The sequence below is a fragment of the Gymnogyps californianus genome, chromosome 17, assembly GCF_018139145.2.
Source record: "Gymnogyps californianus isolate 813 chromosome 17, ASM1813914v2, whole genome shotgun sequence".
Lineage (NCBI taxonomy): Eukaryota > Metazoa > Chordata > Aves > Accipitriformes > Cathartidae > Gymnogyps > Gymnogyps californianus.
This window is the reverse complement of record NC_059487.1, coordinates 2712017-2739511: the sequence shown is the minus strand read 5'-3', so window position 1 is coordinate 2739511 and position 27495 is coordinate 2712017. Positions and strand designations below refer to the sequence as shown.

General features: G+C 55.9%; 3 protein-coding genes across 5 annotated transcripts in view; 2 read left to right on the top strand and 1 right to left on the bottom strand.

The window, feature by feature from the left end:
- Positions 1–12294, top strand: part of CBFA2T2 (CBFA2/RUNX1 partner transcriptional co-repressor 2) — a 64703-nt gene extending 52409 nt beyond the window's left edge. For 2 of the 3 annotated variants that reach the window (XM_050907235.1, XM_050907234.1), the window contains exons 4-11: positions 2408–2497; positions 3083–3264; positions 3899–4152; positions 4855–4940; positions 6064–6259; positions 8199–8267; positions 8634–8824; positions 11019–12294. In XM_050907235.1, coding sequence (XP_050763192.1) covers positions 2408–2497; positions 3083–3264; positions 3899–4152; positions 4855–4940; positions 6064–6259; positions 8199–8267; positions 8634–8824; positions 11019–11312 — 1362 coding nt within the window. In that variant the 3' untranslated portion in view covers positions 11313–12294. Of the gene's footprint in view, positions 1–2407; positions 2498–3082; positions 3265–3898; positions 4153–4854; positions 4941–6063; positions 6260–8198; positions 8268–8633; positions 8825–9016; positions 9053–11018 lie in introns of those variants that run through there. The other variant, XM_050907236.1, reaches the window with a different exon arrangement.
- A 3547-nt stretch (positions 12295–15841) lies between these two features.
- The window catches only part of NECAB3 (N-terminal EF-hand calcium binding protein 3), a 29807-nt gene continuing 18153 nt past the window's right edge, over positions 15842–27495 (bottom strand). The window contains exons 6-13 of the mRNA XM_050907305.1: positions 21698–21834; positions 21384–21505; positions 20987–21066; positions 20495–20548; positions 19714–19826; positions 17913–17990; positions 17469–17560; positions 15842–16573 (exon numbers count right to left, since the gene is read on the bottom strand). Coding sequence (XP_050763262.1) covers positions 16545–16573; positions 17469–17560; positions 17913–17990; positions 19714–19826; positions 20495–20548; positions 20987–21066; positions 21384–21505; positions 21698–21834 — 705 coding nt within the window. The 3' untranslated portion in view covers positions 15842–16544. The remainder of the gene's footprint in view (positions 16574–17468; positions 17561–17912; positions 17991–19713; positions 19827–20494; positions 20549–20986; positions 21067–21383; positions 21506–21697; positions 21835–27495) is intronic.
- ACTL10 (actin like 10) lies at positions 23308–24426 on the top strand. The gene has a single exon (XM_050907304.1). It carries the CDS (start codon positions 23308–23310, stop codon positions 24424–24426), a length of 1119 nt encoding a protein of 372 aa, XP_050763261.1.

Sequence of the window (27495 nt, the reverse complement as noted above, 5' to 3'; positions counted from 1 at the left end):
TTTTCACGCAATTCAGAGGAGCCTGTAGTTTTGTACTAGGAAAGCGTTTTCCTGCTCGTGCAGATTTATGATTGCCTGGCCCTGACCATGGATCAGCTTGCCTCTGATCTGCTTCCACACAAAGAAATGCCAGTTCCAGCCACCGCTTTGTTAGTGCTGCCCTGACTTCAGTGTGCTCAAACTCAACGCTGCTTTGCTCGGCAAGGCAGCCAGGTGTAATGGAAAAAGCAGGAGTGCTGGTCGGGAACTGGGTCCTGGCGCTAGCAGGGGCTTGCTCTGGAAAGCTGGTAGTGCTTCTCCGCTCTTGAGTGCGTAGAGAATATCATGACACTTCAAAGACTTCATTTATGATACGCAGTGATGTATTTAATGGTTTTTTTTCCTCTTTATGGGCTGCTCCTGCATGTCTTAAACAGGCCCACTAGCACAGCAAGGTTGACTGTTGCCAATGTCTGCAGAGGATGGGAAGGCTGCTGTTGCAAAATAGGAGGTCTGGGCTTCTGGTGTGCTCCTGCTTTGCTGATTGCATATTTGCCCGCATTACCAAAGGCATTGGTTCTTTGCTTGTGACAGTCTGAAGGTGCAGCTACAGGAAGAGGCTTGGTAAATAACTTGTATGCATCTTCTGCCCTTCTTCTGCACTCCTGCGCTTGGATTTGCGAGAGCTGGGGTTGGTGGCAGTGTGTGCATGCATAAACAGTGCGTGTATGCCCTCACGCCCTTTTGCAGGTACGAACAACTTGAAAGCACCCTTCAAAAAACAACTGAACAGGTCTTGCTGAGGAATTGTGACTAATATTTGCAGGTATACAAACTGACTGGTAGAAATGGTGTGCAAACCCATACCCTGGAGCACAGCACCACGCCGCCTGCCTGGCTGCGGTCCGGTGCGGCACCCAGCGCTGCTCCCAAGCTGATCTCAGCTTTTTGGCAGATTTCTTTTGAGGCTGTCGTGGTTTAACCCCAGTCGGCAACTAGGCACCATGCAGCTGCTCCCCGCTCCCCCCTCCCAGTGGGATGGGGAGGAGGATCAGCGAAAAAAAAAAGTAAAACTCATGGGTTGAGATAAGAACAGTTTAATAACTAAAGTAAAATAAAATATAATACTAACTAATAATAATAAAAATATAATAATAATAATTGTAATGAAAAGGAATATAACAAAAAAAGAGAGAAATAAAACCCAAGAAAAGACAAATGATGCACAATGCAGTTGCTCACCACCCGCTGACCGATGCCCCAGCAGCAATCTGCCCCTCCCGGCCACCTCCCCCCAGTTTATATACTGGGCATGATGTTCCATGGTATGGAATAGCCCTTTGGCTAGTTGGGGTCAGCTGCCCCGGCCATGCTCCCTCCCAGCTCCTTGCCACCTGCTTGCTGGCAGAGCACGGGAAACTGAAAAGTCCTTGGCTTAAGATAAGCGCTACTTAGCAACAACTAAAACATCAGCGTGTTATCAACATTATTCTCACACTAAATCCAAAACACAGCACTGTACCAGCTACTAAGAAGAAAATTAACTCTATCCCAGCCAAAACCAGGACAGAGGCTCAGCATGCAGCGAAGGCAGCTAGACTGCAGGCAGCCGGGAGTATTTCTGCTTCCAAGATTGGCATGCGCAGAGAAAACGCGGCTCTGTCCATGGCCTTTGGAGCTTTCACAGGGCTTGAGCACTGGATGCGAAAAGCTGTTGCTGCTGCTGCTGAAGGAAGGCGTATATATTTCCATGGGTGTAGGGTAGTACCTTAGCTTACTCTTTTGGAAAGGAAGTGATAAGCTGTCCAGGTTCCTCTGACTGTCGTTCTCACCACTGGTTGCAGTAATTGCTGCAGGGATGAACTTTGTACGTGCAGGTTATCAAATGCTGCTTGTCCCAGGGAGCACCCAGCCTAAACGGCCACGGGGGATGCAGGGTCAGGCCAGGGGAGGACCGTGCCAGTGGGGTGAGCAGCGGGCTGGTCGTGACTTCGCGGATGGTGGATGGATTAGATGAGATGAGCTGAAAGGAAGGAAGGAGGAGAGGAAGGCGTGCAGCTCTGAGCAGCTGGAATGGCTGTCTGGCTCCCCGCAGCCTGGCCCAGGCCACCTGGGCAGGGTGCAGGAGATGCCAGCTGGGCCCTGCTGCCTCCCCAGAGCCGGGCCCTGCCTCCCAGCCCCGGAGCTGGGAGGGTGCTGGGCCAGGCAGCACCCAGCTGTGCGCAGCATTCGCCCCTCACCTAGTGCAGCGTTTCTACTCCATTGGCCTGCGTCTTTTTGGCTGCGTTAGGCAGGATCCGATGCAAACGTTGTCGGTCCTGTAGTGGCAGATGAAGTCTCCCTTCCAGTTCTGTTCGTTTGGAGCTGTTTCCGACGTGTCTAAAAATAAGAACAAATTATCATTTCATTTCTTAATTTCTTTTCTCAGAATTCAACGGTGACAATCGAGGAATTTCACTGCAAGCTGCAAGAGGCGACGAACTTCCCCCTCCGGCCGTTTGTGATCCCCTTTCTGAAGGTGACAGGGAGCTGGTGGGGCTCGCTGATGCTCCGTGTGCTGGTCTGTGCCGCTTGGCAGCGTGTCATTGCTGGGAAAGCTCTCGTTTCAAGCACCACGGCAATTTTGTTAAAGTCCAAGACAGACTGCACAGACCGTAGCGGTGGCCATGTGGGACTGGCTTGTGGAAAGCTAACGTGATAAGAAGTGCCACATATGTCTGTCTGTATGTTAGGGATAAAGGAGACAAACCAAGCTCCGTTCAGCAGCTTCTGATCCTATAATCTTATTTGCGAATGTTCAGATCTAGAATCCTTGAAGCGTTGGCATACGGAGCATGTCTGGGGTGGTTAGATGCTGGAAGCGCAGAGTGCTTCCCGTGACACTTGGGTTTTGGGTGCACCGACATCAGGTCGTCCTCAGCTCTTGAGAAAATACAGGTAAATCCGACAGTGCGGACACTGGGAGCTGGAGGATCCTGAGTGGGGGCTGCAGGCTCTCGGTGTTACTGCTCTGAGAGATTACGTGTGCAGAGCAAACCTTCTGCGAACGGCTGGAAACGCCTGCCCGCAGCCTGCATAAACCAGAGCCACGCTTGTTTTCCAGGCCAACCTCCCGCTGCTGCAGAGAGAGCTGCTGCACTGCGCCCGGGCTGCCAAGCAGACGCCCTCCCAGTACCTGGCGCAGCACGAGCACATCCTGCTGAACACAAACACCACGTCCCCCGCTGACTCCTCCGAGCTGCTCATCGAGGTGAACGGGAATGGGAAGAGGCACAGTCCGGACAGGTAAAAAGAGCTCTGCCAAGTTCTTGAATTGTGACTTCTTTTTCAGCTTTGCTGCTGTCAAAGCTTCAAGCAGCATCCAGGGCTAAACTGTAGCATCTTCTCACTCCCAACAAGTATTCTGGCTGTTAATAAAACACCGATGATTGTCCTCCTGCACTGTGAATTCAAGTTGGGATCCTCTTTCGGGCAGGTTCTGTCCCAGAGGGACTTGTTGGGTAGCACTGAAAAGCCTGAGCTGGAGAGCCGAGCAGTTCTCCACCTCCCCGGGCGGCGAGCGGAGGCACTGTCAGGGCTGGGAAAGATGCCGTTCGTTTCCGCCACTTTTTATTCCAAGTTAAAAGTTGTTATGTAATGATGTGGAGCATGCCTCAAATTTATAAAAACTGTGAAATTTTAATTTGGTCATGCTCAGAAAGATGAATCACAACACTCGGGCATCTTGACCTTTTTCTTTGACAGGGTCATTTTGTGGATTTGTTCACAAGCTGAGCATGTTTGTTTTAGCTCCCTGCCTTTACCCCCCCGGTAAAATCATCGCTGCCCAAACTCTGCTGATTTGAAATCTGCATCTTTCCCTTTCCGAATATGTTTATGCGGTGCTAACGAATACCTCTCTCTGCCGGTGTGGTTGCAGAAGGGAAGACAGCAGCTTTGAGAGGGAGCCGCTGCCGACGGAGCCTCCGGCCAAGAGGGTGTGCACCATCAGCCCCGCGCCCCGGCACAGCCCTGCCCTGACAATCCCCCTGATGAACCCCGGGGGACAGTTCCACCCCACCCCGCCGCCCCTCCAGCACTACACCTTGGAAGATATCGCGACATCCCATCTCTACAGGGACCCCAGCAAGATGTTGGAGCACCGAGAGATTCGGGACAGGCACGGCAGTCTTGGTGAGAAAGCCTTGGAGGGCTTTTAGTCGTAGGAGCTGTGAAATCCAGCAGCTGAGCTTCGGCATCGGTCCTTGCTCGGCCACTTGCACCCAAAGCTGTGTAATGCTGGGCATGTCCTCGGCAGAGATTTTGCAGGGAATTTGAAGAAAACAACTGACCGTGGGAGGTTAAAAATGGGAAGATTGAGAGTTTGCATTTCCCTGTATACACATAAAGGCTGGAGCCACCGGGAAGGACCCGGTGTGTAAGTTGAGTGTAGCCAACCCAGCAGGCAAGAGTGGAGGGCAGGGAAATAGAAATGAACCTTTCCAAGATCACTAAAGCAGGAGAGCAGAGCCTGGCCCCCCGCCCCATTTCTCCCCGGGGGTGTGTGGGAGCTGCATGCTGTGTTTCCAACAGGGCAGCCTGAATCACAAGCTCTGAGCTCCTGTGGGCTCATAATAAGGGAGCCAGCTCCCCAAGCCGGTCAGATCCAGACCCGTGAGTGGATTGTAGCACTTCCGAGACAGTGACACAGACAAGGATAAAAGCACCGGTGTGGCATTGCCCTTGTAGAGCCACCTCCTTGAGATGTGTTTTAAAATCCCAGCTATGTGTAGCTGGAAATACAGCTCTTTATTATCGCTTCGGGGCCACCTTCCCTCTCCAGCACTGAAAGCACTCGGTCCATCTAATCACTCTTCTGGCTGTGGTTTGTTGCAGGTTTGAATGGAGGATACCAGGACGAGCTGGTGGACCACCGCTTAACAGAGAGAGAGTGGGCTGACGAGTGGAAGCATCTCGATCACGTAAGGAACGGCAGGAGGTGTGGGAAGCTCTGTGGGAAGCAGCAACCCAGTGTTCCACCTGCTCCAATTTGTGATTTTCTTCTTGTTGGTACCATATCCAGGCTTTCCTAGTGGCGTGTAGAGGAACAAGCCACCACAAGAAGGTGGATGGTGGGGTGGACATAGTAGCAGTAGCACTTTCCTGGCAGGTTTTCTCTGCCCGTGGTCAGTGGAATCCAAAATCACTCTGGACAGAGTGTCTGGAGTTGGGGAGCTTCTCCTGCAGAGCAAGGCCATGTGCTGCCCTGGCTGGCTGAGCAACCAAACCCAACTTTGTCCCCGCACGGGTCTTTTCTGCCGCAGCCCTGGCCAGCACTGGACCGACGAGCGTGCAGATGTGCCATGTGCCGTAAGGATATGGAGCTCACAAAAGAAGTAAACCCATCATTGTTTTTTTTTAAAGACTTTTTTTCCGGAGATGCCAGCCTTTTATGGGCCTCAACTAGGCACCGACAGCAAGACTTGGTACTTCTGGCAGACTTTCTGCAGTCAGCTTTTTCCCTCTGAGCAAGGCTGCTCATCCAAGCACTTCACTGGAGTGTTTCCCCAAAGAGAAGGGATTGAAATTCAGCTTTGATAATAAATGCAGAGAGACCTCATGCTTGCTTATGCTCTAAAGCTGATGGTTTTTGGGGGGGGGCGGGGAGCGGAGTGAAGTAGAGGCCCCATGGCTGAATATTTGCGAGTTGGGATGTGGCTATGGAGAGCTGGCACCAGGATCACAGCCAACCCTTGCACGGGCATCCTGTTCCCATAGGAAAGTGGTGAGTTTTTTCCCCTCCACCTTTAGGAGCATGGCCTGAAGGTGTTTAGCCACCTCCTGTGGTGACCAAGGCCTTACGGTGCAGGTGTGACCCCCTCCTTCCACCCGGTGCTGCGTCCCTGCTCAGCATCGCTGCTGTGCATGCGGGTACGGGACCCAGTCTTACCCGCCCCGTTTGAATACGGCGTCATCCAAAATACGGTGCTCAGAGCCTGTTCCTGTGAAATGACCTCATGTTTCATCTTCCTGGGATGGTCCCTCCGACGAGAAATTCGGGAGACGACCTCATGAGCAAGACTGAAAACGCCTTCCTCCCTGCAGGCACTGAACTGCATCATGGAGATGGTGGAGAAAACCCGGCGCTCGATGGCCGTGCTGCGGCGCTGTCAGGAGGCCGATCGGGAAGAGCTCAACTACTGGAAGAGGCGGTGCAGCGAGACAGCCGAGCCGCGGAAGGCGGGCAGCGAGCTCATCTCCAGGCAGCACAGCCCCAGCAGCTCCGACTCCATCGGCAGCGGTAAGCGAGGGGTGGGTGTGCTGTGCCAGGGCCTTTTTCAGTAGGTGTCTAATTACGACAAAGCTATATTAGGCATAAAGTGATGATAAAATCTTCCAATTAAAATATAAATCAAATACTTAAGCGGTGCATAGCTGTTCTCAAAGCTTTGAAGAGGCACAAGTCGTCGGACACATGAAAGCTCCTGGGTGAGCTCCTAGAAGCAGCGTTTGCGAACGTCTGAAGGCGCCTTCGGGCAGCAGCAGCACCTTCTGCTGGTGCCAGGAGAAGAGCGTCTTCCTTGTCGCTGAGCCGTACTTGCCGACCAAACGGAGCCAAGTTCATCCAAAGCTGAGAAACCGGGGGGTGAAAAGGCAGGAGAGGTGGTTGGTTCCACCCCTCTTCCCCTTCCAGTCTGTCTTGCCGAACGGATTTTAAATGTCAAGGTCTACTAATTCTAAAAATACCAAAGACTGCTGTAAGTGTAAGAGCTACTACCTGAGTTATTAATTCTATTTTTGTATCATGAGTCAACTTAACTTTATTAAAGCTGCCTGGTTTTCCATTCCAGTGTGCAGAGATTTTGACCCTTTACAAAAAACAAGTCTGAAATGCTGATTTTATGCATTTGGATGTAATTCTAATTTCCATCCAAATAAATTTGCTGCAAATCAAATGCTGAAAAAAAACCCCTGATCATTCAGTAATGAAGATGGATGTTTTCTAACAATAATAGTAAATGTCAAGCTAAAACTCTCAATTTTATACACATTCAACTTGTTTGTATACAAAATAAAGAGTGAATCCTCTTGCATGTCAAAAAGAACATCCGAATTAGAGCCCAGCCCAGATTTAGCTGCGATCGAACAAGTTTTGATAGTTCCCAGACAGCGAGAACGAGTATTTCCTGGGAAAACAATAACAAATATGCAAGCAAAAGGAGCTAAAATAGAATATATTAATCGGACTTTCTCGAAACCAAGCACCCGTGGCTCCAGCCGTAACGGCAGAGCAGCGTGCGGCGAGCCCGTGGCATGGCTGGGTGTGTGTGACGACCTGGTGAGCACAGCCAGGTTTTAGCCCTTCTATATGTAAGTATACCACGACTAATACACTTACAGGCTCATGTTGTTAAAGGTGGTATAATTTAATTTGTTTTTTTTAATAAATTAGGAACGTTGTTGATGCTTTCTCCCCTCATGGGACCTAGGGCTAATTTTCAAGCTCCATTGCTGGTGCGAGAAGGTGCAGTTAAACATCAAGAAGCATCCCCCGGTGTGCCGCAGGCTTAAATAACCTCACCGCCTTCATGGAGTGCTTTTGTTCTCCCACCAGCCTTTGACACGAATCAGTTTTTGGTTTGACCCTTCAGAAAATTACTCTGAAGCCTTAAAAAAACGGATGCAGATAGAACACAGGACGAGGCTTCTGAAAAGCTTCCCTGTGTGACTGCAGTCTGTGCTTAGGTCCTCGTGTGACCGTCCCCATCTGTCACGTAGGCTCTTCGCAGGCGTAGGGTGCTGGGGAATGCATACACCTCTCGCCGTAAGAGGTCTTGCAGGACAGTTTGTCTGTTAATTCAAGCCTTTGAATTGCCCTTGGGAGTGGGAAGTGCTGCATTTAATGTAAACTGCTGGTCGTATGGATTGATGCTCAAAGTCGCTGGACAGTGCAGATGTTTGATGGCATATATTTATAAGCATTGCCTGTTGTTATGGAGTACCAGGAGATGGAAATGGGTTATACAGTATCATAAATTATGCAAGGCACTAATTAAATGTTGTAATTTATCATCTGAGTGTTTGATGAATGGCTTTAACTGTAGGAGTCCTCTGCTTTGAGTTTTAGCCGGTTAATTCTACCCTGCCCCACGATGTAGCGAGGTACCGCTGGGCACTTAAGCAGCAGTTGGGTGAGACGAGGCTTTGCCAACCTTTCCCTGTGTCCCTTATTCCAACAGATTCGTTGCGGGAGTTCAGCAGCAGGTCGGGAACGGGCTACGTCACTGAAGAGATATGGAAAAAAGCTGGTAAGTGTTTGCTTAGTAACCTCAGCGAGGGATTCTGCCGGATCAGTTGAGGTAAACACAGATGCTGCAGATTTGCTCTGCAGAAACAGGAGAAGCCCAGCTGCAGGAACGCCCCAGGATGTGCACATCTGGCTACCAACGCCCCCGGCCTGGGTTTTCCAAAGGGCTCTGCTCCTTCTGTACGATGCCAGTGGGGATCCCGTGGGGCTGAGCCTGGCCTCGTCGCTCCCAGGAGCGGTCGTGATGCTGGTGCTGACCGTGACCCGCAGGCGTCCCAGCCGCAGGGAACACGCCGCTGCATCTCGACGTCTCTCGGAGGCTCACCCCGCTCCTCGGGCGGGTCGTAAAGCTGCTCGTTTCTTCCAGAAGAAGCCGTGAATGAGGTGAAGCGCCAGGCCATGTCGGAGGTGCAGAAAGCGGTGGCGGAGGCCGAGCAGAAGGCGTTTGAGATGATTGCCTCCGAGAGGGCTCGGATGGAGCAGACCATCGCGGACGCCAAGCGCCAGGCCACCGAGGATGCTTTCTTAGTGATAAACGAACAGGAGGAGTCTACGGAGGTAAGGTGCCAGGGGACATCCTAGGAAGGGAACTCCAAAGACTCAGAAGGTCTCCAGGTTCTGCCCGGCAGTGACTCGGAGCCTGCAGGTCCCCTGTCCCTTTTCCCTTTTAAAAGTCTCTCTCCAATCAGTAACTAAAAGGATGAATCGATACCCTAAACAAAACCCTTTTGCTTTTGATTTTGCTGGCAGGGGAATCGGCCTGAGTAAGTTACAAAGCCTCATAACACCTAATGAGCCATTTGCACGTTGGCAAAGAAGAGATGACTTAGTTTGTCATAGCCAGCGACACCTGCTGAATGGGTGTCTTAGAGAACGTCTTTCTACTCCTCAGTCGTTAATTACCTTCACTGTTCCTTAACGGGAAGCTCACTTCATTAAGCTTTGGAGATCTCAGCTGGACTGGGCAAGGAGAATTGCGTGGTTAATTCCTGCGTCACCACAGCCCAGCCACGTTGTGGTTTGCTTCTTGTTTTATTTTCTCTGCACAAACGCAAGAGCAGAGGCTTTGCCTCTGTTTCTGCCAAGCAAAAATCTGATGGGAACGTGGAGTTAATGTCCGCTGGGGCTGTGCGGGCAGCAAGTCCGTTTCCCTCCTCCTGCAGGGTTTCAGTTCACCCTGCTGACCGGGGCTTGGGAAGCTCTGGTGCCAGGGTCCCCGTGCACGGCAGGAACCATGTAAGTATTAGGTGTGATTACAGAGAAGTATGTATATACTCTGGTATTTCCCGATTAAATCACTGAAGGTTGAATGCACCAGTTGGTAAACATATGATGGGAGTGGGTGGAACGGCTCAGGAAGCCATGGAAGAAATGAGACAAGCAATGATTTCTCTGTAGGGGAATACCAGAGGAGTGTCCTCCTCTGGCCGTCCCGGGGAGCAGTGCGGGACCTCGGGAGCAGCCGAGCATTCCCCCGCCAGCACACTCCTGTGCAAGCCCCAGAGCCTTTCTCTAAAGGCCATGTTGAAAAGCTGTCACGTATTCTGGCATGCCATGTAACCTTTGAAATACAGTTTAAAAACACCGCTTGAAGTGTAAACAGCTGTAAAGCAGTGACCTGGTTTTCCAAGAGTTACCACAGGCTTTGGTGGGGTTTTTTTTTTTTGGTTTTTTTTTTTTTTTGGTCACGAGTCCTGCTTCTCCTGGAAGACCGAGAAGCATCAGGGACGTGCTGGCTGTGGAGCAGCTCGCTCCTGACCAGCTCGCTTTGGCGCTTCACTGCTAGCCCATAAATCATCGCCAGGAGCTAGTGGCTCCGGTGCGGACCCCGGGAGCGAGGAATTTCACTGCCTTCCTCGCAACAGGGCTGTCCGATACAGGCCAGCATCTCCCACCACCCCGCTTTCCTGCTTCGACAGCTTTTTCCTTGCGCTCGCAGAAGCGGTGGCCAGCGAAAGGTGCCCCGTTGGGCAGGGTTAGAGGCAGGCCGGCTCCGGCGGAGGCTGCTTTTCCGCAGCTGAACTTGCCCTCCCCAGTATGCGATTGCTAAGGCGCGAGTCCAGCTGCAGGAAAGCTAATCCGCCCGCTCCCCTCCTCGGAGCAGCTGCAGCCGCAGCTCCCGGCGCTGGCCCCTTGCCCCCGTGCTCATCGGGAAGCAGTGGCACGCCGTAAGCCCACCAGCTGACGCCTCTCCCAGCGGCCAGAGGGGCTTTGCTCTGCTTCCAGATTGAAGCTCGGGCTCTGGCAGTGCTTCCACCTGGCTGGGAGGCTTTCAAATGAGCTTTTCTTTTTCCAAATTAGCCTGCTCCGACCTCTTGTGCAGCTAGGCAGGGTGCAAAGCAAATGGTGCCTGTGCAGCACGCTGTAATCCCTGCAGAGAGCACTTGGCTCGGAGCGATACCAAAATAGAGCTGCTTAAAACAGGAAATAAAAAGACCGAATAGCAGCATCTGCAGCGCGTTTTTTAGTCCTTGCCTGCTGTTTCCTCTATGCATTTGGGTGGATCTGGGGGAGAGGATGTGACCGGTGCAGTCTGGCAGGCGGTTTTGGGCAGAGCGGAGGAGTAGGGGTTAGTACCCTTGGCAAAGGGCTGTGAAATAGCAGGAATTAATGGTTTGCTCACTTTAATATTACTAAATCGAGGCCAGAGGGGGATGAACAGTCCCCTCCAGAGCTGTTGAGTCAGCACCTTGAGTCCTGCGGTTCTTGGAAACTAAACCCATTTTAAAGTGCGGCATCTTTGGTCTTGCAGAGTTGCTGGAACTGCGGTCGCAAAGCCAGCGAGACATGCAGCGGCTGCAACATCGCCCGGTACTGCGGCTCCTTCTGCCAGCACAAGGACTGGGAGAGGCACCACCGAATCTGCGGCCAAGGCCTGCACAGCCAGAGCAAGCCGCTGGCTCTGCCCACGGGCCGATCGGCAGCTGCCGCCGCCGCCAAGAGCCTCGACGGCGTGCCCAGCCCGGCCCTCGAGAAGACTTCGGCGACCACTTCCCGGTCCTCCACTCCGGCATCCGTGACAGCAATAGATACGAACGGACTCTAAAGGGGAAGTTTTGGTTCAGTCCATTTGATTAGTTTCCCTGGGGTTTTTTTAAGCCGAAAAAAAACCCCACAGCAACTTTTATCACTTGACACATTTGACACATCGCGCCGCCTCCTCAGAGCGCCGACACTCGGGCTGTGCCATCTCGTTCTGCCTTTTTTCTTTTGTGGCTCGTGAAGAACTGGGGCTGGCCTTGCCCACGGCGCCTCCGTGCCCGTCTCTCTGCAGGGGGGGTACCAGAGCATCACTGGGGACCTGGAGGAGGCCCGGCACTCGCTCGGGGGGACCTGGACTTGGTGGAGAGCGCTGCCGGCGCACGCGGAAGATGCTGAGCCCCGTCCTCATGGGTCAAACGTGCTCAAGCTCCTTTCCTGAGGTGTCTGAGCCACCTCCTCCTTCAGCTACCTTTCTTCCATAGTATGCATCTATTTTTTTGCCTTGCTCCCAGACAGTGGTGTCTCAGATGGCCGCGCTGGCTGGTTGTTGCTGTGAACAGACCGGAGCCGATTTTCCCAGCAGGAGCATCTCATCCTCTAGTGCAATGGCAAAAGCCAAGCCGTCTTCTCTTCTCCCGCCTGCAGGTTGGCTGCTGATGGTTGCAGAGAGGGAGGAGAGGATTCATCTGCTCTAAACCAAATGTCCGTAGCAGGGAAGTACGGCTGGTCACTTCTGGATGGCCTGGTTTTAATCCCATTCTGTGACGGGACAGGCAGTTGCGTGTTACCCTGGGTGGGACCTTTGCTTGGGGAAAGCGCGGAGCAAATCTGGGTTGGTTGCGGGCGGTTATTGCCCTTTTCACCTGGGTACCATTATTTTGCTATGCAGAAAGCGTTTTTTTTCACTGCATGGAAGTTGTTGGTTTGAGAGTTGTTGCTGTTGTTTTTAACCACAGAGATCCTCACGCGATTGCGATGGATTATTTATAGTCTGTTCTCTCCATGCGTGTTGGCCAAACTATTAAAAAAAAAACGCAGGACTTGGTGTCCTGCGTCGGTTCTTACCCCCAGCCCCGCGGGGCTCCTGCGGTGCTGCTCCGATGCCGGCTGCGCTCCTCTCCCCGGAGATGCCCAGGGATGCGCAGCCACCACTGCCTCGTCCAGCCTTCGGAGACCGTCCCGAAAACGCAGGCTCAGAGAGTGAGGTCCTGCGGGGATGCCGTGGTCAGCCTGGGAAGATCCATCGCTCGGAGAGTCCCTGCTGTGGTGTGGAAGGAGGGATTCAGGGCAGCGCAAACCCGATCATCGAGACCGACCCCCAGAAGGGCTGTTTCAGGGCGCAGCGGGGCTCATCTCGGATGCTTCACGGAGGTCATCGGAGGCGCAGCCCGTGGGAGGGATGGGCACGGGCCCTCTGGGGAGCCGCACCGATTTCCCACGCTGCACACAAACGGGCTCTAGAAAACCATCTATTCAGCAAAGCCGTGTTTCCGTGACTGTTTTTGTACGATTGCTGGGCTGGAGCCCAATGAGGCGAGTAATTCCCAAATTATTTTTGATTACTTTTTAAATTGGAGGCGAATAATAGAGATGTAATGAATCGTCATTGAGTTTGCAGTGGTGTAGCTGGCTGCTGGCTGCCCAGGGATAAATGAGCGACCCGCTGAACCAGCTTTGTCCCTTAGGGAAAGCTGTTTCGGAAGCCGCTGTCGTGGGATAGAGGGGGCGATTCCCGTGTCTGTGAGGTTTTATTATGCAAAAAAAGCCACGAAGTCACCTGGTGTTCAGGAGAGCTCTGGGTGGCAGTTGGGAGCGTCTCCCCTGTGTCCCCCAGGAGACAGCACCGGGGCTCCCGGCTGCGGCAGAGCCCTTTGCACGGACACGGCTCCTGGGAGCCGAGCACGCCAGTGCTGTGCCGCTGGGATTAAGGCAGCCCCGAATGGGGTGGCACTCGAGCCACCCTGACCTGCAGCAGCAGCGAGGCCGCGGCAGCCCGGGGAAGGCATCACCCCGCCTGGAGGTGTTCGCCCCAGGAGAGACGGAGGCGGCGGGGTGAGCCCCAAACCGCGGCAGCTCCGTGCTGCCCTGCCTGCTGCGCCCGTCGCAAAGGTCCTGGGAAGCGGCTCTGTCCGTGCCGCTGCGGCAAAGCTTAAGAAGATTTGCTGTGCCCGAGCGTGTAGCACGGAGGAGGATGCTGTGTCGAGCGGGGAGGAACCGCAAATGCTTTGGGCTCGCCAGAGCACCGGGGCGGGGGGCTGCCCTTGTACCCCCACTCCTCTCCCGGGAGCCGGGGGGGCTGAAGGGCTTTCCTGCCATGAGGGCACACGTGCAAATTCGGAGCAGCCTCAGGTAAGTAACGTCCGGGTGCGACGTCCCAATCCTCACCCGCAGTCCTGAGCTAACACCGCGGGTCAGCGGCGGCCAGCTGCTGCGAGGCAGGATGCGGAAAGAAGAGCAGGGCAGGGCTGGAAGAAATTGCTTGTAAATAGATTGTCTTCCATAATTCTCATGCAACTTTGATGGCCGTGTACTAAAATTAACCCCAGTGTAAATGAATGAAATACTAACAGTCATGATTAGAATGATTGCCTTTTTTTTTTTTTTTTTTTTAAAAACATGGAATGATAAATGTGAAATTTGGACATGGGAGGACATTCGGTTGAGGTTTCTATTTTTTTTGACATTTAATTCTGTAATAGAAATTTGTTACTTCATTCCTGTGCATAACTTATTTAATGTACTGTATAAAGGAACCCAAACTGTTACAGATGTATTTAGTTTGTTCTACTCAAAAGTAGTCAATAAAAAGACTATATTCATCATACAGCTCCCCCTCCTCTCTCAGAAGCAGCAGAGCTTCGCTGCGGTGCTCAGGCTGCTGCCGGGGTTTCTGCGGGAACGCTGCCAGGCCGTGGCCGTGGCCAGGCGAGCTGCGGGGGACAAAACCTGCCTCCCCTGGGGGGGTGATGCTGCTGCAGGTCCTGGGGGGAGCAAGTGCAGGCAGAGCTGGCGTTCAGCCCCATACTGGGTAATTTGGGATTTCTTTGGGTTCACGTTCAAATATGTTCTTTTCTGAGCACTTTTTTTTGCCACAGCGCCAGCCCTGTGTCCCCCCCAGCTGCTTGAGGATGCCCACTGCGCACACCCTTGCCTAGTTCCAGGATTTCAGGCTCCAGGCGGCTGCAAACACTAATCCAGTGGTTAAGAAACCCAAAATTGGGGGCCAAACCCCACACTCGTCGGGGGAGGCTGCTGGTGTCCCCTGCAGCCAACCGAGGCGGCAGCTCGGAAATCCCGAAGCCCAAAGCTGGTGCCTGCTGCGGCTCTGCCATTTGTGGCTGCCCTGGGTGCCCGTCTCCCACCCGCCCCGGCTCTGCCCCAGCACAGCTCCTACCTTACCGTGCAACTCTGGCCCCAGCGCTTCCCCGGTCCCCTCGTGTGTGGCTCTCATGGCGGGGAATGCGGCCCTCGGCCTCACAGCTGCCTGAGCAGTGGGCTGGAGCCACCTCCACTGCCCCGGGATCACAGCAAACTGTGGCTTTCGCCACGGAAATTAAGAGTTATCAATAATTAGGTAAATAACTGGGTGCTGGGAGGATGGGTCCCACGTGGGAACTGGGTCCGGCTATGTGAGCACCCCATCCCCGGGAGGGGGGCAGCTGCTGTTTGGTTGCCTGAGCCTGCCATGGGATGGGGTGTGAGGGTGCCCATCTGAGCTGGCAGCAGTGGCTGCTATTCCCCCTCCTCTAACGAAGAGTTTTCCTGATCCCATCTCTGCAGATCGCTCCTGGCATCAGCCAGGTCACCCTCCCCGCACCCCGAACTCAGGGAGCCCCTGGGAAGCTCCTGCTGGGGCAAAGCAAGCGCCCCAAACCCAGCTCCCCCACCCCCGTTGTGGCCCCACAGTACCGGGGCGGGGGGGTGACACCGTGCCGGACATGCCCAGCACAGCTTGTATGCAGTGTCCCCAGCATGGAGCTGAACCCACTGCCCCTTCAGCCACAGATAACGGCATTTTAATTACTGCACCCAGGGACTGGGGAAGAAACAAATTAATGTTTCTGGGGGTGCTGTTGGGGAGCAGCACCCATGGGGGTGGGAAAAGAGGTTGAGGGGGGTGCCAGGTACACAGGCAAGTGAGGGTTGGGGGTGCAGGCACCCATGGTGAGCCAGGTGAACCACACCAGCTGCCATGGACAGGCAAGGGGGCAAGGATGCTGGTATTTTCCATGCCAGGAGGCATTTGCCTGCAGGCATTTGCTGCCCTGCCAGTCCCTGCCCGCCATGCCCAGCCCCGCTTGCCCTGGGCAGCACGTGCTCCACGCTGTTCGCAACAGCGCATTTTACACCAGCTCAGCGGAGGATCTGCTTCTGCAGCACCAACAAAGAAACCCCGAGTGTGCAACTCATGGGCCAGGTGGGCTTTGCTCCGCTGCAGCCAAGGGGGCTTCCCCCCCCTTCTTGTGCCCCCCGCCACTGACCCCTGTCACCATGAGTTCAGCTACAACCTCTTTCTGGCAGCACTGAAACTGGTGCTAACTCCGGTTTATGTTAATTGAGCTGCAGGATGAAGCAACAGAGCTATGAGCCATGCTCGCCTTCCCCAGGAGGTGTGCAGTGGTTTATTGGGGGGACGTGCACAGCCATGGGCACAGCTGGGGGGAGCACGAGTCCAGTCTCAAAGCCATTGTAATGGCTGCACAAGCTGCTGGTGTGGCCGGGGCCAGATCCGGCACACCTCGCCAGAAATAATTAAATTTTTTTTCTATAAAACACTATTCACAATTTGTACGAGGCGGCCCGGCTCCCTGGGCAGAGCCACTGCTGGCCCTGGGTGGCTCTGGCAGGCCGGGCGCAGGGATGCCACAGCTGGCCAGAGCCATGTCCCCTAGCCCATCCCAGCACCCTGTGGAGCCTCGGCCTGTCCTCAGAGCCAGGAGGAAGAGGAGCACAGGCAGGAAGAGGAGCTGGGGTGCGAGAGGGGCTGAGGGCTGCCAGGACGCAGCAACCAGACCAGTGCTCCCCCACGGGCTAGGCTGCCACCCCCAAACGCAGCTCCCACGAGCGCTGCTGGGAGTGCCCCGCTCCCCCGGGCAGCACGGAGACCGTCTTGGTGGGGGGAATAAATAAATTAACATGAAAAGAGCAAAAGGGTAAAACACTGCCAGGGACGACGGGCAGGCAGCCCCAGGACTGCAGGAGAGGACGAGGGACAGGGAGGTGACGAACGCGAGGGAAGGCGACAGCTCCGTGTCCTTCCGCATGCTGACGGCGTCCTGGAAGCGGCTGCCCAGGGTCAGTTGTTGTTCATGATCCACCAGGAGGCTGGGGAGGGAGAGGGAAGGGGTCAAAGATGTGCAGTCAGCGTTAAACAGGGGAGGGGGCTTAGGGGTGGCAGAGAGGGGGGATCCGGCCCTGCTCAGGGGCAGCTGAGGCTTTTCTGCAGGTCCCTGGCACCTGGCTCTAAAGCACCCACCACCCCGGGGTTGGGGAGCACGGCCACGGCATGGCCTGGAGCTGGGTGATCTGCTTGAGCTGCAGTGACTTCCGCAGGGGAGCACTGGGAACACGGTCAGTGGGACAGGCAGGTCAGGGGGAGCTCCGCCAGTGTGGGATTTAGTCCATATTAATCCATGTTTCATGTTATTTTACACAAGACCTGAAAGTGATAACAAACTGGGGCTTAATTTGGTCTTATCTGTCATCAAGCTCTCCCAGTTCCTCACGTCTGGGTCAGATTTCTATTGGTACCGTGGGGAACGTGCATTTTCCCTGAGCTGGTCTCTCCCCTGCCTCAGCACCACTGAGCTGTAAACTGGGAGTGACCCAGGAGGGCCAGCGCTTTGCAGAGCAGGTTCAGGGCTCAGGTGAAATATAACAAAAATGAGGCATCAGGTGTATTCAAGACAGGGCTCAGCTTAGCTGCTACCCGGGAAGTGGCCCAAGCTGCTTGGCTGTCCTGGCTGGAGAGCATCCCCCAGGGAGGGGAGAGGCCCCGCGGTGCTGCCAGCACACACAGCCAAACCTGCCAGGGGAAACGGGTCTCACTCGGGTTAGAAAACCACAATTTAGGTCACCCCCAAGTCAATCTTCTGCTCTGGAAGGAGCCAAGGCGTCTGTTCCCCGCACTGCTCCTGCCCTCCGCAGAACACCCGGAGCAGGAGCGTGGGACTGTGGGGGTCCCGCAGCCCCCCAAGCTGGCCCCATGGCCCCCCCTCACCTGGGAAGAGCATGGTGGTGAGCAGCTCTGGGGACTCCAGCAAGCTGATGATGGACCGCTGGAAAGTCTTGCTGCAGCTGGACTGCAAGTGGCTGTAAAACAGCGTGCAGGGTCAGGAGGGTGCAGGGCTTGTGCGTGCCTCGCGGTTGCAGGAGAGCGGCTGTGCGCCGGGACCCCTGCCCACGCACGGGGGACAGGGCTGGTTTTGCACCCCCCAGAGCAAGACATCCACTCCTGGCCTGCTCCCCAAATCCTTTATCAGGGTGTTCATCCCCCTTCTGCTGCAAACGGCCCCGGGGGCGCGCTGGGCCGAGCAGCCAGCGGCAAGACAGGCTGCGCAAGGAGGGGGAGCAGCGGGGTCCTGGTGGAGCCCCGAAAGGAAACCCCTTTCAGCCCCCCCACCCAGAGCATCCAGACCCAGCCCACACAAAGAAAGTCTCCAACCTTCTCCACGAAGTCACGTCCTGCCAGAACTCGTAAAGGATGAAGCAGGCCTCGTCCGTCAGCTTGCAGGCAGACACGCTGCGGGGACAGGAGCGACCCTGAGACGGGGCCTGGCAAGCTGGCACGGTGCGGCCACGTCGGTCCCGCCAGGCCCAGGACCGAGGGGCGCAGGTCTGCACACAAGCCTCACCACGAGGCTTTCAAAGAGCAGGCTGGATGCATCCACAATTTGTGGCTGCTGGGGCCAGCACACGGCTCCAGGGGATCTCGAACCCAAACCCTTCATGCTTCGCAGTTCCTGCAGCCAGGCAGCAGAGGAGCTTTACAGCTATCAAACTGGTCCTTGCTGCTGCTCAGAAACAAGCGTGTTAAAGTGTTTTATTAAGTATTTCTTAGCATGTCCCTAGCGCTGCAGCGCACAGCCTGACGAAGGAGCTCATCCTTCCAGCCCTTTGGAGCAGGTGTGTGTTATCCCTCGCCCTTCACACAGAGAGAAACTGAGGCACGAGTGCAAGGAGCTGAGCTTACAGCATAAAACCACAGCTGCGGCCCCCCGAAGTGATGCTGCCTCGCCAGGCGATGCTTCCCACGCTCCCTCCTGCCGGAGGACCAGGCTGGGGCTTTCTCCAGTCCATGGGAAGATGGAGGGGGAAGAAGCAGGAAGGCGAGAGAGCAAGGCTCAGGGTGCAGGGCCTGGGGAACCATCTGCCCTCGACTGCAGCATCATTAATTCCAGGTGAGGATGAATGTTTCCTCCAGCTGCTGCTGAGGGCTGCAGGAAGGGACCAAGCGTGGGGTGGGGAGAGCAAAGCAAGACACCCGGCAGCTCGGAGGCTGCGTCCCCCTGCGCGGGGGCCGCAACGCGCTTTGCAATTCCCTGGCATGAACCAGGACAGCGGAGTCTCCTCAGCTTCACTCCAGCTATCCACTCACGTGGAGAGCCTGCCCATGCAACTCTACCCAGTTGTCTACACTAATAGTTTTCATGACAGAAAAGCCCATCAATTCCAAAGGAAAAAAAAAAAAAAAACAAACCATTCTCTCTGCCACGTGCGTCAAAACAAGTGTCTTCCTTTTGTTTGGACTGAAAACGCAATTTTGTGCTGTTAGAACTGAAAAGCTGAAAAATAACACTTCAAATGGGAACAGCACGAACATTTCCCACTGAAAGCGGCTTGAAATCTCCTGTGGGAGAAGGAAAGCGCCTCTCAAAGAGCAGCTGCGCAATCTCCAGGGACACGCTGGCAGTGGCGTGTCACTGAAGTCAGACCTGGGCTCCATCCTCAGCTCTGTTCGGAGCTCCGGAGCGGTTCTGGCGGGCAGAGCCTTGCTCTCACGCGGGGGTTAGCTTCAGGTGTTCACGGCTGCTTCCCACCAGCACTACGCACACTTTATATAAAGCAATGCTCTGACATGAGCTCCCTCCTTGACTTTTCCCCCATTACTTTCAAGTCCTTCAGTGCTGGAGGAATGCGTGCAGTCGCTTACATGCGCACGCCACAGCCATTCCTGCCGGCGTAAAAACCACCCCCCTCCTTGCCAGACGCTGACAAGTGGTTTTTGTTGGGAGTACCTGCAGCAGGAGATGGGACGATAGTGCAGGCAGAGACACGGCTGCAGCTGTGACATTGTCTTGTCCTCTCTGCAAGGTCAAACCTCCGCACACCGAGCCCACCCTTGCACTGACCAGCACACAAAATACTCCACAAAAATCCCTTTTGTCCCCCAAGGGTGCCGTGTTAAAAGCCCCTATTTCTGGGTGAGCCACGCCACAAACGACCCCGCTGCTTGCCACACTTACTGCAGGCAGCTGCTCTGCCCGGCAGTGACCTCCGTGTAGGACCTGAACGCCTGGCGAAACTCCTCAATGCTGCTCGTCGCCACCGAGATCTGCCTCTTTGCCACCAGGATGTGCTGCGAAGGGACAGCAGACGAGTGGCATCAGGGACTAATCTTTCCCCTCCTGCCCTCCCTGCTCCCACCCCGCTGCGGGACAAGGCAGTGCCGAGCAAGCATAGCACCGCAGGGGAAGCCGCAAGAAGGGGCTTGCACCACAATGCTGGGGACAACACCAACATAAAGTGGCTTCTTTCTACCTGGGCAGGTTGCCTTTACAACGAGGACCGCATCAACAGGAGATGCTCCATCCCCCGGTGGCGGGGTCCTGCTTTGGGGCTGCTGCAGTTCCTGTGTCCTTCCCCCAGCAGAAAGGGGCCTTGGGACCCCTCCACCAGGGCTCTGCATGGTCTGCGGGCACTCGGAGCAAACCTGGGGGATTTGGGCACTCGCTAGCGGAGTGTTGCCTTCCTCTGGGCTGGCCATGGGCACTGCCCGGGGCTTTCACCGACCTGATGGAGCTGCATTTGTCCTGTGGATGGTCCCACGCCCAGCTCACAGCTCTGACTCCCATCCTGCTGCATCGCCAGGCAGCGGACCCCCCGCCAGACCAAAGCCAGCAGCTCACCCAGGTGACTCCAGTCTCCGGGCACAGGGGCTGCGCGAGCACACGTGTGTGCGAGAGAGGGGATCTGTGCACCCTACGGGGTTACCTGCAAACAACAAGCAGCAGGACAGGGACTTACTGCATCTCTTCCTTTGCACATCGCTTCCTCCTTCAGCGGCTCCAGGCGTGGGCTCTGCATTTAACACCCCAAGAAAAATCATCGTTACTGGGAGAACTACTTTGCAACAAGATAACACATGGCAGTTACCCACAGCCCAGCCCAGCGTGACAGAGGGGTACCGCTCTGGGGACACTCCTTTGGGTACCTGGGGGAGAACAGGGATGTGACCTGCACATCTGTGGGGCTTGGTGGGTCTAGACTGACTTGTCAGATCAGCACGGACCACGGAGAAGCCAGGGGAGGGTCAGCAGAGCTGAGGGGAGAAGCAGGGCTTTGGAGACAGCAAGGGATGAGCAGCTTTCCAAGTTCAGGTCTGGTGAATGGGCACAGCTCTGTAACCATGCCAGGACCGAGTACCAGGGCCGTTGGCACGGGGAGAGGTCCCAGCACTGACCTGGCCGTCACCGAGGTGCCGGGCATCCCCCAGCCCACCTCCCCTCTGCCACACACCTTGCACTCTAGTTTCTCGATGAGCTGCTGGAGCCTATTGATCTGTGCCATCCACTGGCTGTTGTCTTCAACACAAACACCTGCACGGGAAGGGCAGAGAGATCTCACTGAAAAAGCTTGCTTTTGTCATTGCAAAAGCTTGCTCAAGACACAGAAAACCGCAAAAGCTTCTAAACCTCTAATTTAAACCAAAAAAATGATTTGTTTTTCTCCTGAAACTTTTCCCTCTGGCTCAAGAGATACAACACTCCACAGAAGCTCCAGCTGGCATCTGGCTGCGATGCTCCAGGTTCCGTCCTGCACAAGCCCCCGCTGTCCTGTGCTGCTGCTCCCACACCCACTCCAGGCTCCAGTGGGGCATAGATGCCAACCCGAGGGATGGCCCGGCTGCAGATACCTGTCGTTAGCATCCCAGAATAGGGGTCTGTCGGAGACAGACAGACATTCTTCTGTCCTCTCCGCCCACATCGTCTCCCTGACCTCAGGCCAACCAAGGTCTCAGATTTCTTTATGTCCTTTCTGAAAGAATAAAATGCAAAAGGAGGGGTTGAAGTCATTCACTATATGGGTCAGCTTCACAGCAGGCTTGGAAAGGGCAGATCCTGCTCCCAGATGTCCCTCCCAGGGGGACCCGCGAGTCCTCCCCCATGCTGTGACCCCCACGAGCGGTGGTGGGGAGAGGGGGAGGACTGGCATGTCCCACCCCATTACCTCTCCCGTCCCGCCTGCTCCTCCACGGTGTCCACGGCACACTCGAGCGAGGCCTGCAGGGACTGCAGCTGGTGCATGGTTTCCCGCAGCAGGAAACGGGTCAGGAACTGCTCCATCTTCGAGGAGGTCTCGTACCTCTGCAGGGAAGGGGACAGGATCTGTCAGATGCCTCCGGCTCTGCACGGGGGGAGCAGAACCGCATTTGGAATGGGCTGGCCCTTAAATAAACCCAACAGGGTGGATTCCAATCAAATTTTTAGTTATTGTAGGAAACAATGACACTGTAGGACAAAAGCATCCTCTGGGTGCATGCCTGTGAGGTCACAACAGGGAATGCACAGTGCAACCCCCCCATCCCGGCCCCAGCACCCACAGCCCCCAGGAGCTGTGGATGACCGCAGATGGACACTCCCAAGCAGCAAGGTAAAAGCTCCCAGCTCCAGGGAGAGCTCTGGGGCAGGCAGAGCATCCCTTGCTGCACCCAGTGGTTCACCCACTGCTCTGCTTGCACTGGGGCTCTTGGGACAAGGCTGGCACGGCTGAGAGCCTGCAGCAGCCCCCCGGACGCAAGCAGCCCCTTCCAGGGAGCACCCCACCACTGGCAGGACAGGGCGGTGGGCTGGTTTCATGCCCTTTCTCCCCGGAAAGAAAGCGCCAAGTCTCTCTGCTCCAATGGGAAGAGATCCCTGCTGAATTTGTAACGTGCGCTTGCACTCGGGGCCACCCCACAGCCCGTCCCCATGTCACCCGCTGAGCGTGAGTGACAGCCCCTGCGAGCCCCGGCCCATCTGCCCTACGGCACTGGAGGGGTGTCGGGCAGGAACACGGGGCTGTGTGCCCTTTCCTCACCACCCTCCTACCCGGTCTGACGTGCAACGTGCGCACCACGAGCGTTAGTGTTGGGGGCATGTAAAGGCGGGTCCAGGGGACAACACTAGAAGCGCTGGGGAGAACGAAGGGGTTGCTGTGCATCCTGGCAAGGAGGCAAACTGGCCCAGAGGGCACCCGAACAGTGGGTCAGGATGCACGCCATGCCCCAGGAGCATGTCTGAGAAACACGGAGAGGTGGGGAAGCGCCTGGACACACACAGAGGCACCCCAAACTCCTTCCTTCCTTTGCCAGCTGTGACCACAGATCCTCCTGGGCAAAAATCGGGGTGCAACAAACAGCCATAGCCTGGAACATGACTCCTTTCCACATGCTATGGGTTCTGCTGGCAGCACCATTCCCTGCAGCCTAGTCCAACCACTCTACTTTCCTGTCCAGTTTTCACTTGCTTCCTTAAAACCACCTGGAGTCTTGGCCTTGCACTGTTAGACATCCCAAGGGCCTGGGGAAAATCTCCAGGCCCCCAGGGATGGAGACAAGGTACCCAAGGAGGGATGCTCAGCGAGGCAGGGAGCAAGGAGACAGGAGGAAAGGCTGAGGCACGTACCCAGAGACAGACACTTCTAGAGCAGGCACAACTGTCCTCCACTGGGGCTGAGCCACAGTCTCCCTTGCAGAGCAGGTACCTGTGCCTGGTTTGCCCCCACGAGACTCCTCTTGTTCCACTGCAGGGTGAGGCTCTTCCTCCCTCCCCCCCCGGCATCCCTCAGGAGTGCCAGTCATGCCAAAGCCTGCAGTCATCATAGACAACGGCAGCAGCTTCACGCGGGCAGGCTTTGCAGGCCAGAAGAAGCCCAAGTTTGTGCTAAGAACCGTGTTGCTGCATCCCTGCAGCGCAGGCACAACATGGGAGACCCAGCAGCATCCCACTATCGCTGAAAGCACAGCAGGCTTCACCGTAGCACCCAGGACTTATCCACTCAAGCACGGCATCATTGAGGACTGGGACGGCATGGAAAACCTGTGGAGCCACCTCTTCTTCTGTGGCCTGAAAGCTCTCCCAGAGGAACAGCCGGTGCTCATGGCCGACTCCCCATCTTGCCCCTCGACCAACAGGGAAAAGGTGGCAGAGGTGCTTTTCGAGAGCTTCAGGGTGCCCGCCCTGCACATGGCTAACACCGGGTTCCTCTCCCTCTGCGCCTACGGCAGAGTCACCGGTCTGGCCGTGGAGGCTGGGGCAGGAGTGTCCCATGCCACCTCCGTCTGCCTGGGCCAGACCTGGAGGGAGGCGACCTACCGCCTCGGGGTGGCTGGTGGCTTCCTCTCCAGCTACCTGCACAGCCTGCTGATGGAGAGCCCCAACGACCCCTCAGTGCTGAAGGCCTTGAAGAAGACGACAGTGATCCAGCTGAAGAAGCAATGCTGCTACGTCTCCATGGACTATGAAGGAGACCTCCACGACCAAGGTTACCATCATCCAGCCAGATTTCAGGCCCCCGATGGCCACTGGATAACCCTGGACAAGGAACGGTTCTGCTGCCCAGAGCCGCTCTTCCGACCAAAGCTACTCCACCAAAGCTCCCCAGGGCTCCACCACTTGGCCTTGCAGAGCCTCCAGAAGGTACCCGACCACGCCAGGAGGGACACAGTGGGTAACATCGTGCTGTCAGGGGGCTCCTCGATGTTTCCTGGCTTTCCCGAGAGGATGTGCTTAGAGTTGAACGCCCTGTTACATGGCACGGGCTGCCAGATTCAGGTCCTGGCGAGCCCAGAGAGGGGCACAGCAGCCTGGGTGGGGGGCTCGATGGCAGCATCGCTCACATCCTTCCAGCATGCATGGATGGCAAAGGGCGAGTACCAGGAGCATGGTGCCGAGTACGTGCACAAGATATTCCAGTAGGCAGATGACGACCGTGCATTCAAAGCATCCCACCGGCGGGGCATAGCTCCTGCTGCAGGAGGAGGGTCTCCGAAACACTGCCTTGCTCCAGGCAGAGCTGCAGCGGTGAGCAAGGGCCAGCTCCTGCGCTGCTGCAGGAGTGCGAAGTCAATTCAAACGCTCCCAAAGAAGTAAACTGCTTTTCATTTATACTCCGGGTTATTTCTGTGCCTGTCCACCACCACTCTAATAAGCATGTGTCCGATCAGGCTGGCAACACAACCACAGCTCATGCTGTGAATTCAGGCCGACTGTCTGGGTACAGCTGGTCGACAGCCGAGCCCCGACGCGCCAGGCTGGAGGCCGTGCACGTCTAGAGCACTGCAGCAAAGCTGTCCTTTCTGAATGCACTGCCTGCAGCTGCCGGCACAGGGAAGGGAGCTGCTCCAGCAGGCAGGAAAGCTCCTTGCAGCAGTCAGTGCAGCAGGACCCCCGAGGTCCGTGGGGAGCCACAGGGGTGGGAGGAATGAGCTGAGGAGGAGAAGGTCCACGCGGCACCTGCACTGCAGCAACTTTACTATGGGAGATGATTTCTGATCTTGGCACTGAAGCGGCTCAGCACTGGCTACAGAGGATGAGCTGCTGAAAACAGGGGAACTGAATTCACTCTCTGTAATTTTGGTATAAAGGTCATTTGGTGCTTCAGGGAGCCGATTCAGCTCACTGAACGAGCAGAAAAGCACTCACCTGGCTTCGCTGTTGCTTTAGTGAACTGACTCAGCTTAGCAGATGATTAGAAAAGGATCAGAGGTTGCATGGGGGAAGCAGCTGGGAAGCACTACCCAGCTGTCACAGCAGACTCCTTTCCCCCTGGCCAGCCCCTGTGCCCAGCTCCTCAAGGGACACAGAAACCACGGGACATCACTGTGAGCATTAAGAGAGACAGGACTGGTGGTGGGAGGTCAAGGAAGGAGTCTCCACATGATGCAGGAGGGCTGGTTGCTCCACAGGAGCATCCACCAGGAGAGGTCAACCCCTTTCCTTGACAAGACGAGGAGACAGACTGGATCAGTCACCTCTGCCTTCCCCGTGGTGTCCTCATGCGCCCCCAAGGCTGCGGCACAGACCAGCAGCCAGGCTGCCTTCACCCCCCCGAGCACCATGAACTCCCTCTTTCATGTCCAAAATAGAGTCCAGAAATGCTACCACATTACTCAGGTCAAATATTTCCAATTCCTACTGTGTCTCTCTCCAACACACAGGAGAACTGAAGACCTTGAATTACAGCAGCTCTGCACAAAAGCACATGGACGTAACCCTTCCGATGCTGGTGTCAAAAAATCTGTTGAGGAGGGGGGGCAGCGGGGAGGGTCTTGAGCCCCACATGGTTTTCTGGTTCCTCTGAGCCACAGCCGAGCCACCAGCCCAGTCCCAGAGCTGCGTCCGCCTGGGGCTGCTGGCACAGCAGCAGCTGGCCGGGAGGGGAAGGTAAGTGGGGAGGATGCTCACCTACCGAGCACTGCCCTGGGCTCATGCTGGAGTGGGCGAAGGATGGCCACAGCCACTCCCCACACCCCCCCACCACCCGGGCGAGCAGAGCCCTCCGCCCAGCGGCCATGCTGCCAGTGGGTTTTCATCCGTGCCTGAAAATTAATCTCATTTTTCTGCCAGAGGAAGAGGATGGCAGCAAAAGCGAGCTGATGCGGCCATGGGAAGCTGAGCTCCAGCTCTGCATCTCCAGGCTTTCCCCAGCCAAGCATCCCCCCTGCTCCCACAAGCCTTCCTTCCCCGCAGCCCCAGAAGATAGACAGCACGGGGCTGGGGACCCCGGGCAGGGAACCGTGCCCACTCCTTCACCTCCTCACTCCAAAGGGGTGCAAGCACCGAAATCCCCACCAGCACCGCTCCTCTACACTTGCTCAGCTCCCACCAGCCTAGACACGCATCCCCTGCTTACAGGGGAACAACTGACACTCAAAGCTCCCCAGGACAAGCCTCAGAAAGAAAGGCAAGGAATACCAATTGACTGAGTCCCCACGGGGGCGCAGCGGAAAGGATACATTATTCATCCAGCCAAATGGCCAGGCACAGTCCATTTCATTTCGAGAGTTGATCCAAATCCAAACGCTGTCACCCCTCTTTCTGCACAGAAGGCACTTCCCACAGCAAGCAGCCTCTGCAGCCATGTGGACCCGCCTAATGAGGTGCGCTCCCATCTCCGAGGCATCCTCCCCAGCCCCCCGCCGGGGCCGGCGGTGGCCCCCGCAGCCTTGGCATACGGATGCTTCCCACTGCACGGGCGCCGGATGCTTCTCCCCAGCCGCCTCGCTCGCCTTCAAAGGGCCAGGTGCTGGGAGAAGCCCCGGCGTCAAGCCGGCCTCCCAGCACTCCCCGTCCTCTCAACTTTCATCCTGAGGACGGCCTAATCCTGATGACCTCTGTGGATGATGTCAGTGGATGGAGTCTGATCGCAGGAGCAGGCAGCTGCTCCCACCGACATCGTGTCACAGTTGCGGGGGGCACATTCAGCCTGCCCTGAGCCCCGCAGCTCGTCCCAGCGCAGTCCTTACACCCCAAACACGCAGGCACAGGCACCAGCCTGGGGTGCCACCCCCCAAAACCCAACTACCAGCCCAGGGCATGCCATGCTCAGAGGGGACTTGGCTCTGAAGCTCGCCATGCAGAGGGCTCCCCATCCTCCTGGTCCCAGCACACCCCAGCCCACCTTGCAAGGGCAAAGCAGGATCCCAGGCGGACACGTCGGTATTTCGGGCAAGCATTGCACACGATGAGCCAGCCGCCTCCTGTCTCTTGCCTCGTCAAACACAGCACGTCCAGGGGAACGTGCCGGAGAGAAGGATGGAAATAACCACCTCTCAAGAGAGCCCCAAATGCTGTTTCACCCTTCTGCATCAACTTGGAAAATTTTGTGCCAGGGGAAGGAATCAACTGAAAATTGCACCTTCCCTTCAGTTCAGCTGCCCGGCCCCCTTTGCACTCCTCATTTTGGGGCAAACAAGCAAAACCCTCTTGTCAGGTGTTGCACCACACAGTTCAAACCCCTCTGTAAATAGAGGCTCAATAAAAACG

What these genes read in the sequence shown, in the direction of transcription:
- ACTL10 (XM_050907304.1), top strand. Translation starts at nt 23,308, where the DNA reads ATGCCAAAGCCTGCAGTCATCATAGACAACGGCAGCAGCTTCACGCGG.